This window comes from Heterocephalus glaber, unplaced genomic scaffold, assembly GCF_053883595.1.
Source record: "Heterocephalus glaber isolate CG9 unplaced genomic scaffold, H.glaber_assembly_v1.0 deba00001564, whole genome shotgun sequence".
Classification (NCBI taxonomy): domain Eukaryota; kingdom Metazoa; phylum Chordata; class Mammalia; order Rodentia; family Bathyergidae; genus Heterocephalus; species Heterocephalus glaber.
Genome location: NW_028258351.1, coordinates 22,580,666 through 22,596,001, shown reverse-complemented (window position 1 = coordinate 22,596,001; position 15,336 = coordinate 22,580,666). Strand labels below are relative to the sequence as shown.

General features: G+C 38.2%; 1 protein-coding gene across 1 annotated transcript; it reads left to right on the top strand.

The window, feature by feature from the left end:
- Window positions 1–13,064: 13,064 nt before the first annotated feature.
- LOC101702692 (ubiquitin-conjugating enzyme E2 N) lies at window positions 13,065–13,538 on the top strand. Its single transcript, XM_013076763.3, has one exon. It carries the CDS (start codon window positions 13,080–13,082, stop codon window positions 13,536–13,538), a length of 459 nt encoding a protein of 152 aa, XP_012932217.1. The 5' UTR covers window positions 13,065–13,079.
- Window positions 13,539–15,336: the final 1,798 nt, after the last annotated feature.

The following is a 15,336-nucleotide window of genomic DNA, read 5'->3' as shown; positions in this document are numbered from 1 at the left end:
TGGCATTCGAGTTGTAACTCAAGACTTTGATTGTAAGTTAAGACTAAAATTCCAGTTGTACCCAAGTTGTGCATATGTCAGGCCAGTCATAACTCAAGGGTCCACTGTAATTGGATGTTCCTTTTAATTCTGAACATTTCTTAGTTACTCTTACCTTACTGGTCTCCATTTTCATGGGAGATGAGATAGGGTAGGTAAATTTAGGGATTTATAAACTTTGTTGTGCCAACTTTTAGACAGACACTCCCTAAGTGACTGATAAGCTTATATGCAGAGTTGAGAATAATTTGCCTTGGAGTTTTATAAAAATCAAAATCAAGCTCTGTTCTACTTTTAAGTTATCCATTGGGCATTTATAGGTCTAAGTGAAGAGTTACAGGTTTTAGGAAAAACTACTTGTGAGTCCTTGATTGTTTCAAAGGAAAACACAAATTATACTTTTAATGAAAATCATGTTAGGAGTCCAGGGGTTTAACTTTGTCCCTGTGTTGCTGTCTGTCATCTCTGTCACGATTATGTCATGTTGCACATTATAAATATCAACTATAATATAAGTTTTAAATAAACAGAAAATTTCCATTCAAGTTCTTTGACAGTGAATATATTAGCATATTGCTTTAGGGAGTGTCTTTTTTGTAGTAGAAAATAGAAATTTTGATTTAGTAGTTCTCCTGGTGCAGTGTGGCAAATGTATAAATAATTTAATCATTACTAACAAATGGCATACAAAAACAATACCAGATATCATTTTAAATGATCAACAAACTTGACAAGAATTGTAAGGTGGACAATATGGCATGAGAAAACACACTTCCTGGAAAAATACGTTTCCAAGAATGAACATACTTTCTTTTTCTTTTTCCTTAAATTCTTTTATTGGTACATTTTAGGTAAACAAAACATTTACATTTATCATTGGGTGCTTGTACCTGTACATGATGATGTATCTTGGTTCTTATTTTTTTCCTTGTTACCTGTGCACCCTTTACCCCCTCAACCCTTTCCTATTTACATAGACTTTGTTTCCATTTTTTTTCTTTTCTCATAATTTTTCCTTTCCCTCCTTTCCTTTCCTCTTCCCCTCCCACCACCCCTACCCCTTTGGACCTTTTCTATTTCAAATTATCAATTATTCATTTTAATCATTTTAATTTTTATTTACACTTTCAGTTTCTCACAATAGAGAAACTATTTGGTATTTACACATGATAAAGAAGATGTGATTTTTTTTTATAAAATGGAGTATTACTCAACCATAAAGAACGAGAAACTAGAGACATTTATAGCTAAATGGATGCATATTGAGGCCATACTCATAAGTGAAATAAATTGAACACACTTTCTTAAAGAAAGTTCTGCAGAGTAAAAGTTCCCCCATGCCTACACAAGCCACTGGAACATAGACAAAGAAGTAAATTCCTAACTCAGGGACCACACTGAGTAAGGAGGTATTTTCAAAGTCCTTTTGTGCTGTAACAAGATTAGGAATGGAAGGAACAGAAGGAGACCCCTCCCTTCCTGCCCCTGTGTTGAAACAATGTTATGAACTCATCTTGTGTTTGGGGAAGAATTCCAGTTTCTAGTTTCAAGGTATTGGAAAAGGGGGTGGTGTGTGTAGCTCGGTGGTAGAGCATGTGCCTGGTACATATTAGGTCGTGCATTTGATCCCTAGCATAGCCAAAAAGAAAAAAATAAAGATATTAGAAAAATAAGGAATGCTTTTCTATTTTTAGATGGACAAATTCACCTGTGGTATCACCCATATGTGGTCTGTCAAGAATGTTGTAATCCTATATCAATAGCTTTGAAGCCCACAGAAAACTTCCTTGAGTGCTGTCAGACTTGGCATGCTGCAAGTTTTCATCCTTTTATTTTGTTTTAATAGGCACTCCAGCAAGGAAGTGGGATTTGTCAAAAGTTGCTATATAGAGCCCATTAAATTCTCTGAGTAAAATAGACAACAAAGCATGTGTGTGTGTGTGAATATGCCTAGACTTTTAAGTACAGTCTAAAACACATTCACGAAACTACCCAAATATACAAAGCATTTAATCTTTCACAAACTGCATTTAACCAGCCATCAGCTCAAGAAATAAAACATTGCTTGCACCCCAGAAGTCTACCTTGTACCCCACATTCTGACTTTTAACACCATAAATTAATTTTTCCTGATTTTTATCTTTATATAAGTAAAATCATATATTATATGTTATTTTTTGTGGTCTAACTTCTTTCACTCAACATTAAGCTCAAGAGATTTACCTTTGCTTTCCCACGTGGTTATAATTTGTTTTTACTTCTGAAGAATATTCCATCATGTGAATATGCAACAGTTTTTTTTATCCATTTTCCAATTGTTGGTAAGTTTCAACTTATGGACCACTAGGAATAATATTACTATGAACATAATACTACATATCTGTTGATGAGCATAAACAGATATCTTGGCATGGGATTACTCTGCTGTAGGATATGTACATTCACTGTTAGTAGACAAAATTTTTAAAGTAGTTGTACTATTTTACCTTGCCACTAGTACTACCAGAGTTCTAGGGTGCTGTGGACTCTTTCCAGGGACACTTTCCAAGCTCTTGTGGTCCTGTTCAAAGAACTAGACAAGACAAATGAAAAGTCTAAAGGTTTTATATTAAAGATATTTAAAAAGGAAAAAGAAGTATGCTTTGCAGAGAGAAATGGGCCAAGTAAAGTCATAAAAGAATTTCACTCTGCAGAGTGTAGAGTGGGCTGGCAAAAAGGCTCACAATGGCCAGTAGATTAATGGCCATTGTCTTTTATACTCCCATTCCAATGTCAGATCTAGGTTGTTCTATCAAAAACATGCTTGATCTTATTCTAGAAGAATTTAAGATAGTATTCTCAGGTTGGTGTCAGGTCCAGGACTTGGAAGCTGTACTGCACAAGTCCTGAATCTCTGTGATTGACAGGTCACTCCCAATTGCCTAGCCACTTTGCCATGTCCTAATTTCCTGCCTCACTAGCAGTGTATGAGAATTCCAGTTGCTCCATATCTTGCATTTTTTTGTCTTTTTATGCTAGCAATTGTGGCAAATATGTAGGACTGTTTTCATGTGGCTTCAATTTCCATTTCCCTCATAATTAATGAAATGAAGAAATTAAATTGATTATTTTGTTGGTAGAGATCCTCTTTATGAACTATTGGTTCAAATATTTTGCCCTAAAAACTGTATTACTAAGCTGATGTTTTTCCATGTTCACTTGCCCTTCATAATTTACATTGGTTCCCTAAACCAACCTCATAACAATCAAGGCATAGAGGATAGGGATAAGGCACTTATTTTACAAACGAAAAAAGTGAAGTACAGAAAAATGCATATAGATATGACTTTTCCAGGCCTTTATTTTTAGTAGGTAAACTGAGGTCTTCTGGCTTTCATCAACTGACTTATGTATTCTACCATATTGCTAGTTGTGATTATTATCATTATGGAATACCAACTATGATTACTGAGGTCTGTGCCAGATCCAGAGGATTCAATGACAATAAGCTATGATCCTTGCCTAGTGGAAGGTCTTCACAAATACTACTTAACTATTAATATATGTTGATAAATTCATAATGACATCATGCAATAAAATAGACAGAGTACCCATGCACCAATTTGTCATATCTGGAGAGAACCAGCTCAGAAAAATTAGGAAGTGGCTTAAGACCAAAATAGGTGGCTACATCATCTTTAGTCCTGCTGATTGGATTCAAGTTACAGACATATCACAAAATACCATGTGATCTTACATTAGTTGGCTAAACTTGCTATGCTTTCCTTTCTTTCTTTTTTCTTTTTTTCTCCTCCTCCTCCTCTTCTTCCTCCTCCTCCTCTTCTTCTTCCTCTTCCTCTTCCTCCTCCTCCTTCTCTTCCTCTCTCTCTCTCTCTTTTTCTCTCTCTCTCACTGGCTTTTGTTTTCCTTTTTTTTTATAAAATAGGATAATTAGAGTTCATAATTCATGAGGTTGCATAATAATTCAATACATTAAAACATTAAATGCCCAATAGAGTGTCTGACATATGGTGAGCCTTCCATGTTCTGTACATCAATAGATTTTTAACTAGAAGCATTTTATTATTATACTCTGGGGCATTATTATACTGTGGTCAACAAAGTGACCATATGATTCTTGGACAAAACTTTCACAGTATCAGGATAACTTATTAATATTTTCTCTATTTACTTATCCTCATCTTTCTACTATTTCTTCTTATCCTCTATATATCTTTTCAACTTTTAGTTTTGTCATCTTTTAGTTTTGTCCATCATCTCCTACTAAACAAAGGAACAGGCATATTTTAACAAGACATTGCCAATAATCATCATGCAGTGAAAACATGTACTAATAAAAAGAAAAATTAAAAAACAAAAAACCCCAAAGACATTATCAGAGATGTGACACTGCCTCAGCATTTCCAAAACCTATATCACTATTAACTTAATGGAGATGATTTAAAGTGGTAAATGGACAAGGCATTGAAACATTGAATCATCTCATGAAAAACTTACAATACTTTTATTTTCATTTCAAACTCCAAGACACTTCGGTGTAGTACTAACTAGTTTTAATGCAGCTCTACTGTTTTCTAGTTCCACATTTTTAAACAAAGAGATAACAGGAGCAACTTCGGAGCTTGTGCCAGGAAATATATCAATGATCTGTTTTGTAGTCCAGTTGCTGTTGCTATAATGAAATATCACAAACCAGGTAATTTATAAAGAATAGAAATTTCTTTTAGCTCATGGTTCTGGAGTCTGGGACATCCAAGAGGACAGTGTAGGCAAGGGTCTTGGGCTGCTTCATAGTATTATGGAAATAAGAAAGGCAAGCAGGCATGGAAGGAAGACACAAAACACGAGGGGCAGCCTTGCTTTAAACAACCTGATCTTGGGGTAAATAAGCCAGACCTGAGAGAACTAATGCAGTCTCCCATGCCAGGAACTAATACTTCTTCATGACCTAATAACTCCTTGAAGGCTCTATTTCCCAACACTGGTACAACAATCACATTTCAACAAATATTTCAAGGACAAAACATATTTCAAACCACAACAATGTCTAATAACATTATCTTGTGTCATATCTGGGTTTTGTATAAATATGAGACCATTTTTAAGATGATAAAAGCTTCATTCTTTTATTTAAACCCCAAATCTGAAGTGATTAGAACATGTTATGGTATGTTCAAAAAATTATGAGCATGTGAAAGACAACTGTGTTTAACAGACTCTTGTCTTTAATGGTGACGCATCTGCCTCCATGGACCAATGGATCACTTCATTCCTCGCAGAAAGAGTAGCCTGCCTTCAAGAAACAAAGACGGGTTTAGGAATTAAATAAACTTGTTTTTGAATATTTTCTCTATTTGCATGCAATTTAAATTGGAAGAAATTATTAACCACTTCAACTTCTTTTTTTGTTTTTTGGTACCGGGGATTGAACTCAGGTCCTTGCGCTTGCACAACAGGCGGGGAAACTGCTGAGCTAAATCCCCGGCCCTCAACTTCTAATTTATTATCTACTGACAGAGTAATTCCTGTCTTCTGATTAAATTAGATAATGCAAGTGAAGAATATAATTTAACACTTCATGCACAGTAGGTATTAAGTACATGCAACCAATGTACTATTATATCATGTCATACAGCTGACTATCTTTTCTGCCTATTATTTCCTATTTTTCAAATGCTAAGTTTTGTTTCTAGAAGTCCTATCTCTGGGTTCTACCTCAGCCAAAAGCATCTTAGCATAACACCATTGAGTTTAGAGTACATTGCTATTGAACAGATAGTAGGTGAATTCTGATTATTTAATTGATTAATTGGTTAGGAAACCTCAAGTGAAGTTGTGGCTCATGTTCCCAGTGAGAACACATCTGCTAATTATTCTACTCTAGAGATTTCTTTATTTAAAATTGTGATAAAAGACACATACCATACTAATCTGTGTAATTAAACTCTTATTTTGTGTTGGTTTAAATTTTACTTGGGACAGGACATTTTGAAAAATGAGAGATCTGATCTACTTTGCAATGGTCCTTCCATTCTGCTTTCTTTGGACTTGACATTGAAATGAATCACTCTATTGTATGGAGACATAGCTGCCATTGCGCCATCACGGTAATTCTGTTGCTGACCATGCAGAAGAGTGGCACTCACTGTCCACTGTTCATGTTTCCATAAGGGAAGGAATTCTCCCTATGTTATATTGAATGAAAAGTGTAGGAGGAATATTTACAGCTCTTCTCCAACCTCTGAGTCTTCATCATAGGAGGAAGTAGAGGAGGAAATGATTGGTTGAGTGATATGTTTGGAAGAACAAAAAGAGAATGCTTAGCTTAGCTCCCTCTTTCTTCTGTATTGAGAGCCAACTTACCAACTAGAAACAGACATGCTTCTTTACACTTTAATCCTGTGAGACAGTTCCCATGGAGGGTTCCTGTGGTTGACAACAGATGGCTGTAACTGGGGGTACTTGGATCTAATTAAGGGGGGAGAATACTAGGGAGATCATTGTAGGCACACAGTCCAGACACCTACTCCTGGGGTACACTATGTTTTAAGAAAGGACTGTCAGGGCAGAAATAGAAAAATTGAGCCATATTTTTACTTATAGAATTCTAAAGCCAGGATTTAAGACCAATAGATTTGGAAGAATAGGTAAAACAGATTTGTCCACCCCTGATAAAGATACCATGGACTGGAAGAGGGACCAAACAGAGCTGGGACACTGACAGAGAACTCCATGTCCAAATGAAGCATTTATGTCTCCTGTTTCAGAGGAGCACATGAGATCTACATGACCTGAATGTCTCTACCTTCTATTCAAGTGAAAGAATTTCCATCTTATTTTCATCCAGTGAGGAACTCTCATGGATAATTGCCAAAACATTGCCTCTTCATCCTCCATTTTGCCACAAGGACAATCCTCCTAGAATGCCTCAAGATGCTAGGAAGTTTTTTGAGATGGATAGAGATTATAGTTTAGACAAATAAAGAGATCATGGAGGTTTAGAATCAAAACCATATGTTATAGTTCACATGCAGCTGACTTAAACAGAGTATATTTGAAATTCAATAATGCTTGCTACTCTGGTTAATGGACTATCTCAATATCAATGAGATTCTGACACTTAGCTCCTAAGTCAACTCAGTCCAAAGCTTAGCAACAGATGTTCTTTATTTTTGGCTTCAGACACTGAGGTTTCCATGTTAGAGAACAATTAACTTTTTAAAAGAAGAAATCAAAATTTAAGAATCCTCTATAAACACAGAAGGTATATTGATAGGTAGTACATGTACCTTCAACTTCCAGATTAGAGCACATTTGGAGAGGTTGAAAGGCAATGATATGTCAAGAGAACCCTATAATTAAGTTATTAAGGACTCTGTGTTTGGAAATTGACAAATATAGGCTATTTCAGTGGCTGTCTTTAAAACTCTGAGTAAGTTATTAACTTTCCTATCCCTCAATTCTTCATTGGCACAATAGGAAAACAAAGTTTCCATAACCTAGAGTTGTTCCGAAATTCCATGAGATGATGCCTAAGAAGGGCTTAGAAAAATCTCTGGCACAGAAGAAGTAATAAATACAGGTTAGTAATTATTTTGAAGAGTCACAGCACATTTAAAAATTTTCAGGCCAAACCTTCACCACTGATTTCATTGAAGCTGTATGGGTTTCTTTTCTAGAAAGCTAGAACTTTCAACCATCAAATCATGTGGATTCCTTTCAGAGGCTGAGAGAAAAGAGGGAGTGGCAAGCTGTTGGAAGATTGCCTTATGAACCAGAATTTCAACATACAAGTCCAGGCTCCTCCCTTGAAGAGCACAGTAGGTGTGAACCATGGCTGATAGGCTGTGGCCAGAAGCAGTCATCATTGCCCTGGAACCACTACCATTTTGGAAAACCTACCAGATGAGGCTGCATAGTCCACCAAGCATGCTGGCACTTGACTGGGAAGAGATCAGTGACTGTGGCCAAGAGGGAGCTTCTGGCAGGCAGCAGAATGCAGAAATAGCTTGAGTCATTTCAGGCTCATTAACACCATCTGCTGCATCTATGTAGGCTTGGTCAGCTGGAGAGGACTCCTAGGTTATTGAGACCATAGGGACCTTTTAGGAAGTTATTTTCCTGCTGTTCTATCATCACTGTCTGTGGAAAGGACCTCCACGAAGTGATGCTTATTATCCACCTTGATTAGGAGTAGCAGTAATTTATGTATTGTAATTTGGGGACACATCAGAACAATTCCTCACTCCCAAAGCCCATGGTTTTCCCGAATACCTTCCCACCATCTACTGTACCTGCTCTTTTATGTCCAGGATTTACCACAATTTTGTCACTACTTTGAGGGAAAGGATAAAAACAGAGGCATTTCCTCAGAGGTCACCACTGAATAAGCTTCCATACCATTTCCTCAACTTAGTATTATCTCTCAACTTCTTTTTTTCATGCACATTTTCTTCCTCCCAAATGTTTGCCCATGTATGCATTCAAATTTATTTTCTAGGCTTTGTGCTAAGTGCTAAGGACATAGTTGTGAACAAGACTAACAAGGGCCCTGCCCTCATAGATAGTATATTCAGATGCAGAGTCTGAATGTGTCAATGAGATTAGTTCTGATTATGAGATTGGTGGTACGAGACACGGAATACAAGCTAACCCAAAATTACCTGGTTCAATTCTGGGAAACTTCCCTTGCTGTTTGTGTGGCATTGGATAAATTATTGAATCATCGCAGAATGGCTCTTGGTTTGTGACAGGGGGGTTATAATTGCACCCTTTCCTATGATACATCTAAGCTAAGATTTAAATTCTGGTATTATGAATATCATGTGAATAACTCAAAGTAAAACATTTTAATCAGAAGCAACAGCCAGTGCATACAGGCTGCAAAGAAAACAAGCTAAAAAGACTTTAGAAACCAAAAGAAGTGTCGGCCTGTACCAAGTACAAGGGATGGAGTAAGTGACTGGGCAGGCAACAGATCATGGGGATCTCATAGGTCATGCTGAGAAACCTCTGGATAAGGTTTTAATTCTTCACGGAGTGATTTCTCTGCATCTGCTCCTTCCCTTTTCACTTGCTGAAATCCCACACATATTTCAAACACAGTCTATCATTTAGATAAAAAAATATCTCCCAAGAGTATCAGTGGAGGGGCTTTTGGGTGGCAATTGTGGAATTGCTAATTTCATCAATGGATCAATCCCTGGTGAGGTCATAGCTGAATGTGCTGATACGAGGTGGGGCCTGATTGGAGGAAGTAGGCCAGTAGGCCACTGTGGGGGCCTTCTGTGGGGGCTGGAAAGAGTATATTCTTGGCCTGGGCTCTTTCTCCTCTCTCTGACATTTTCTTTGCTTTCTCTTCTCAGGCTTCCTGAGATGAATAGTTTTCTTTGGCCATGTTCTTCCACCATAATGTTTCTTCCTTGGAGTCAGCTAACCATGAACTGAAATCCCTTAAATCATGAGCCAAAATAAATCTTTTCTCTTTAAGTTGTGTACATCAGGTATTTTGTCACAGCAAAAAAAAATCTGATTAATACACAATTTTAATATCACTTTCTCTGTGAAGACTTTATCCTCACACTCAACAGCAAATTTAGTTCCTGCTTCTTTGGGGCTCCAGTGATACATTAGTTGTGTACTTATTTGTCTCCTTCATTCAGTGTAAGTATGAAGTCAGGGATTAAGCTCTGTTCATTATAGAAGCATCTAGCAAAGGGTGTGGCACAAGAATATAATAAATATTCTGTAAAGGATAGACAGATGGTTAGGTGGATAATATTAGCTTGAGTTCTGTAATCAAATTTGCTTATGAAAATCTGGACCCAAAGAGAATAATGTAGAGCCCCAGTAGATTTAATGTGGAGCAAAAACCAAACAAACAAACAAACAAAAACCGACATTGAAAGTACCAGAGAAAATGGGAAGACATCAAAGGGATGATAATTGAATGGAATTCTGTGTTCTTTGATAGATGTCAAACTTTTCTTCTCATTCTAGTCCTAGCTATTATAATGTGAACTGGGGAAAATTGCTTAGTAAAAATCACAGAGTTCCACTGGTCTAGATATTCCAATGCTAGGAACTCCAATATCTTTAACTTGGACAAAACAAAAGGAGAAAAGAAACCCCTCCGAAACAGCAAGAAAAACTCAGAAACACACAAGTTAAATGAAAGCAGCTTTAGCATAAAGACGTGATTGTAAAACCTATAGAACTCAGAGCAAAATCATAGCTTATTGTTTCCCGCCTGCCTGCCACTCAACTACCTTCATTGCTTGCTTGCTTGCTTGTTTCCTTTCTTCCTTCCCTCTTTCCTCCCTCCCATCCTTCCACTCTTTCCCTTTCTCTCCTCCTCCTCCTCCTCCTCCTCCTTCTTCTTCTTCAAATATTTGTTGAATATCTACTATGCATCAAATACAGAGCTGATGTAAGGGATAAAGAGTAAAGAGGACAGATACATCCCATTTCTCAAGGAACATTGATTTCCCTTTTGTCCTGCCTTTCTCGCGATCTGTCTCCCTCCTTATTGTACCAGAAAAAGTCATTAGATTCTGAAATCAAAGTTTCAAGCTTTAAGCCCTCTCTCTCCCAATTAATACTTTCTCTTCTCAAATTGTGAAAGTTCTAAGAAAAAAATCTTCCTCGGGTATCAGAAGTCATTATGAAAGCATAGGAGAGAACAGCACAGGAAAACTGAAGATGGGATGAAGCCTTGGATCTGGAACTTGATCTCTGTTTGTCTTCTCTGACTCTTGGCCTCTTCATCTGTAAGGGATGGATACTGTCCTTTTGAACCTTATATGGCTCTGGGTGACACTTTCATAGTGATAACTCAAGGGATGTGCTATTTGATACATCAAACAGATATTGTATCTGCCAGCCTGTTACAACACTTGCAAGGAAAGAGCTTTAAAGATTTTAACTAATACACACACACACACACACACACACACACACACACACACTCATCAGGACTTTTTAATTTTTCCCATGAAGAGATTAACTTTGAAGCAAGGAAGAGAGAATGATGTGCAAGTTGATGGGGTTCGAAACATCAAAAGCAGGTGGGTTGGTGTTCAGAACAATCTCTCAGGTCAAATCTAATTCTATCTGAACTGATATTTCCAATCTCTTGTTAGTGCTCCCAGCATAACCACTAATTTCTTGTTATAAGTTTGTAAGGCAAATGTTGCAGAGGACTCCAGCAGAGGATCTAGCAGATGGCTTTTTTCTTTGTTGCTGTTGAGGGGTGGGGCTGGGCCACTGAGCCAGATTTAAATCTTGAAGGCTGTAGGCTGATGCAACAAAACCTGGAATCAGGACCTCTTTCTTCACATCTTAGCTTTTCCATAGATACCTGGGCTTTCCCAGGGGAACTTGATAATATATGTACTGGCTCCCAGAAAAATTTATTACCAAAGATGGATGGAAAGAAGTTTGGGTTGTGGACAGTGGGGTGCTAGTTCAGCTTGTGGAAATGAAAGGAAAATTACAAGGAAAGCAACACAGAAATAGCTTTTCAAAATAGAGTAGGGATGCCATGAAGGGAGGAAGACTTACGCACATTTTAGCTGCTGCCTGGAATGAGAACTTTGGTCACCTTTATTCTTTGACTGTAAGACACCTGGAACAAGAATGGCAAGTAACCACTCTTGTAACCTGGAAGTTACACTGTGCCCAGAGGCTATTGAACTCTTATTTTAGGGACATTTCCATTTCATTTGTACATTATTTTCTTCATCTTCTATTACTCCATGTACCCCATTTTTTAACATTCCACTGCCTGAACCTGTGCTCCCTGAATTGCAATCATAAGATCCCCAAAATAAAGTCCTCTTTCTTTCTTTCTTTCTTTCTTTCTTCCTTTCTTTCTTTATGCAATTACTGAGTTTGATCAACAGGCTCTAGGGAAGGCAAATGTGACAGATGGAAGCAAAATATTGCACAAGGACACAAGGACTCTGGACACAACTGTTTCCCTGGCTTGGAGAAGGGGATCAGCTTGAAAGTTAGGAGTCACAGAAAACTGCAGAAGGGCAATGTGATGAGACAGGCTGTCTTGCCTGTCTCTTATTTAACAAAGAAAGCTGAATCAAGAAGTACAAGAACACAGCCAGAGTCCAAGGAGCTCTTTCCTGAAAACCTGTTTTGTATTTGGCAGACTCGATCCCTCAACCTCTTGCCAGGCACCCCAAAGTGTAGATCTACTATTAGCTGAGCATAGCAGAAAGGCTTCTAAATCTTAGAAGATTTTTCTAATATTTTTGTATACCTTGTGCCACGTCTAGGTAGTGATGGCTTTTGTGTTCCTATCGGTATTCCCAGAGCACTTTCCCAGCACAGAAACTAACATGCCAGACACCCCTCCCTACATTTCCACTTGTGCACATTCCAGATTCCACATGAGGAATGCTGTGGCTCATTTGGTCCCTGGTTTGTCGAAGTGGAGTACCATAAGATATGCAGGGATGCCAAGGGGAAGAGTTTCTGGAACAAACCCCGAATTACTACCTCTGGACTACAAGAAGAATATGTGGGCAGAAGTAATTGTATTCTCAGTGAGTAATATATCGATGTTAATGCTGTGATTTAGTTTCATTTCCTTTGCCTTCTACCTTTCCTCTTATCATTGAAGAAAAGGCTTTTTATATGCATTGTTCATAGTGTACAGATGATACAAGGTAAATAAATGAGTCAAAAAAAATGAGTCAAATTTAGAACTTTCTGGTTTTTAATTAATCATTTCTTTTTTCTAGTGAATCTATAGCAGCTATCACAATCTTGAATATCATAGACTTTTATTCAGAGAACTGGGCACTTGAAAAGAAAAATAAATAAATAAATGTTTTGAATCTCAGAACGTTTAGTTAGAAGGTCAAGAAGTAAAGATTGAAGAAAGAGGGCAAATTTTATTCCCAAATAATACATGACATAGAGGAAATTGAAGAAGAGCTAATTTGTGCCTCAGAGGGAAAACAGCTGAGTTTGAAGAAAGAAGGCAGACGGAGACTCGACCAGAGGCCAAAGACTCTGACAAGATGGCTGGGCTGCCCCGCAGGATCATCAAGGAAACTCAGCGTTTGGTGGCAGAACCAGTTCCTGGCATTAAAGCCAAGCCAGATGAGAGCAACGCCCATTATTTTCATGCGGTCATTGCTGGCCCCCAGGATTCCCCCTTTGAGGGAGGGACTTTTAAACTTGAACTATTTCTTCCAGAAGAATACCCAATGGCAGCACCTAAAGTACGTTTCATGACCAAAATTTATCATCCTAATGTAGACAAGTTGGGAAGAATATGTTTAGATATTTTGAAAGATACATGGTCCCCAGCACTGCAGATCCGCACAGTTCTGCTCTCGGTCCAGGCTTTGTTAAGTGCTCCTAATCCAGAGAACCCATTAGCAAACGATGTAGCGGAGCCCTGGAAGACCAATGAAGCCCAAGCCATAGAAACAGCTAGAGCATGGACTAAGCTGTATGCCATGAATAATATTTAAGTCGATCTGATCATCAAGTTTGTGTCACTTCTGTTCTGCCAAGACTTCTTCCTTTTGTGTTTGCATTTAATGGACACGGTCTTAGAAACATTACAGAATAAAAACCCAGACATTTTCATTTGGTGACGAAATGCACATTAGAAAATCTATGTCTTGTCCTGATTCACTGTTGTAAAGCATGAGCAGAGGTTAAAAGTATCATCGGGCTTGTCGTGAAGCGTTTAAAAGCAGTGGCCCTCTGCTTTTCCTCATTTCCCCCATCATGGTTTAAGTGTAAAGCACTGGGAATCAAGGTAGTTGTCAAGGTTAGCTGCAGGGGCATGGGTATTCTTTATTTTATTTTTTGAGGGGGAAAGCAGTTTCAAAATTTTATGGACTCAAGCTGGGACCAGCCAGGAGAGAGAAGCACTTCGAAGCTCCGCGGCTGTCCCGGGCCACGCCCACGGCACAGTGAGGTCTGCTTAGCCTCCCAGGCGCCTCCAACGCCCAGTCCCCGCCCCCCGCCCCGCCCTGCGCCTCCTATCTGCTGGTTTTTCTCCTACCTGGTCCCACACTACAGAGGCACAGGAGATTATAAAGACCCTTGTACTGAGCACCACAAGATAGAGCAGAAGTTAGTAACAGAAAGAGGACCTCTCAGGCTCCTCCATGAAAACTGAAGCTCAGCAGAAAAGTAAAGAGAATCTCTACAATAAAGGCACATCAGACCACTGTACTTGGTCTGCTGCTGGCTTGCTGAGACTCATTGACTTGTTTATGCGCAGGGATTCCTAAATTGCCTACTGTGACAGCAGAGACATACCCCGAAGGAGGTCCATAATTTCTACTGCTATTTGCAAAAAAGAAAAAAAAATTTTTTTCTCTTATTTTTAATTCTTAATGTTTTACCTTTTTTCTACCCTTCAAAGTTTTGCTTTTCTTTCTTTTCATTCTTTTATCTTTTCTCTCTCTCTCACTCATTCTATCACTGTCTCACATTGTTCCTTATCTCCCCATTTGTTCCTTTCTGCACTGCATTCGGATTTCTCCCTTACTGTTTTTTTCTTCTCTTTTTCCTTCTCTTGATTATCATTAGGTTTAAAGGAAAGTAAATTCAGTATCTAGCCTCCCTGTTGCTGTTAGATGATTCTATTCACATCTTTGTTCTTTCATTCTGCCTTTTTCTCTTGCCTTTAATAACTTCTTAGAGCTTGTGTGATCTTTCTGTGTCTCCTGGGCTCACTGCTAATCTTACCTGATCTTTCTGCCTGTCCCTCCCTCCCCAACTCCTTTTAACTCCCCACCCCGAAGGGGAAAGATACTATATTGAAGAGTTTATTCCTTATAAACTTATGTTGGGTTGGTCCTCAGTTTTAATTTAATTCACATAGTTAAAAGTGATAGATTAATAACTACCACAAATTGTCATTTTCTAAGCTGTGCTTGATGCTATGATATTGCTGACTATGTCGTTTGGGCTAAGATGTTGTGATTGATCTAATCAGTTTTCCTTCCTGGTATAATGAAAATGAGATAGTCTCAGAGTCATTAGAGACTCAAATCCTAAATACAAGCTATATCTGGAAGACACCTCTGAAAAGCAATCATTCCACAAGGGTTTTAAACACAAGCAACAAAGATACCTACATTAAGCAATTTTGAAATATCAACCCAGGAATTAAAACAAGGACAGTACCAAAAACAAAAATGAGAAGACACTTAAGCAAGGCACAAATGCAGGCTTCCATGCCACAAAAAGGAAATTCTGGGGGAAATGAGGTGGAAAAGTCTGATAAGCAACCACTTGGACACCCTGAAC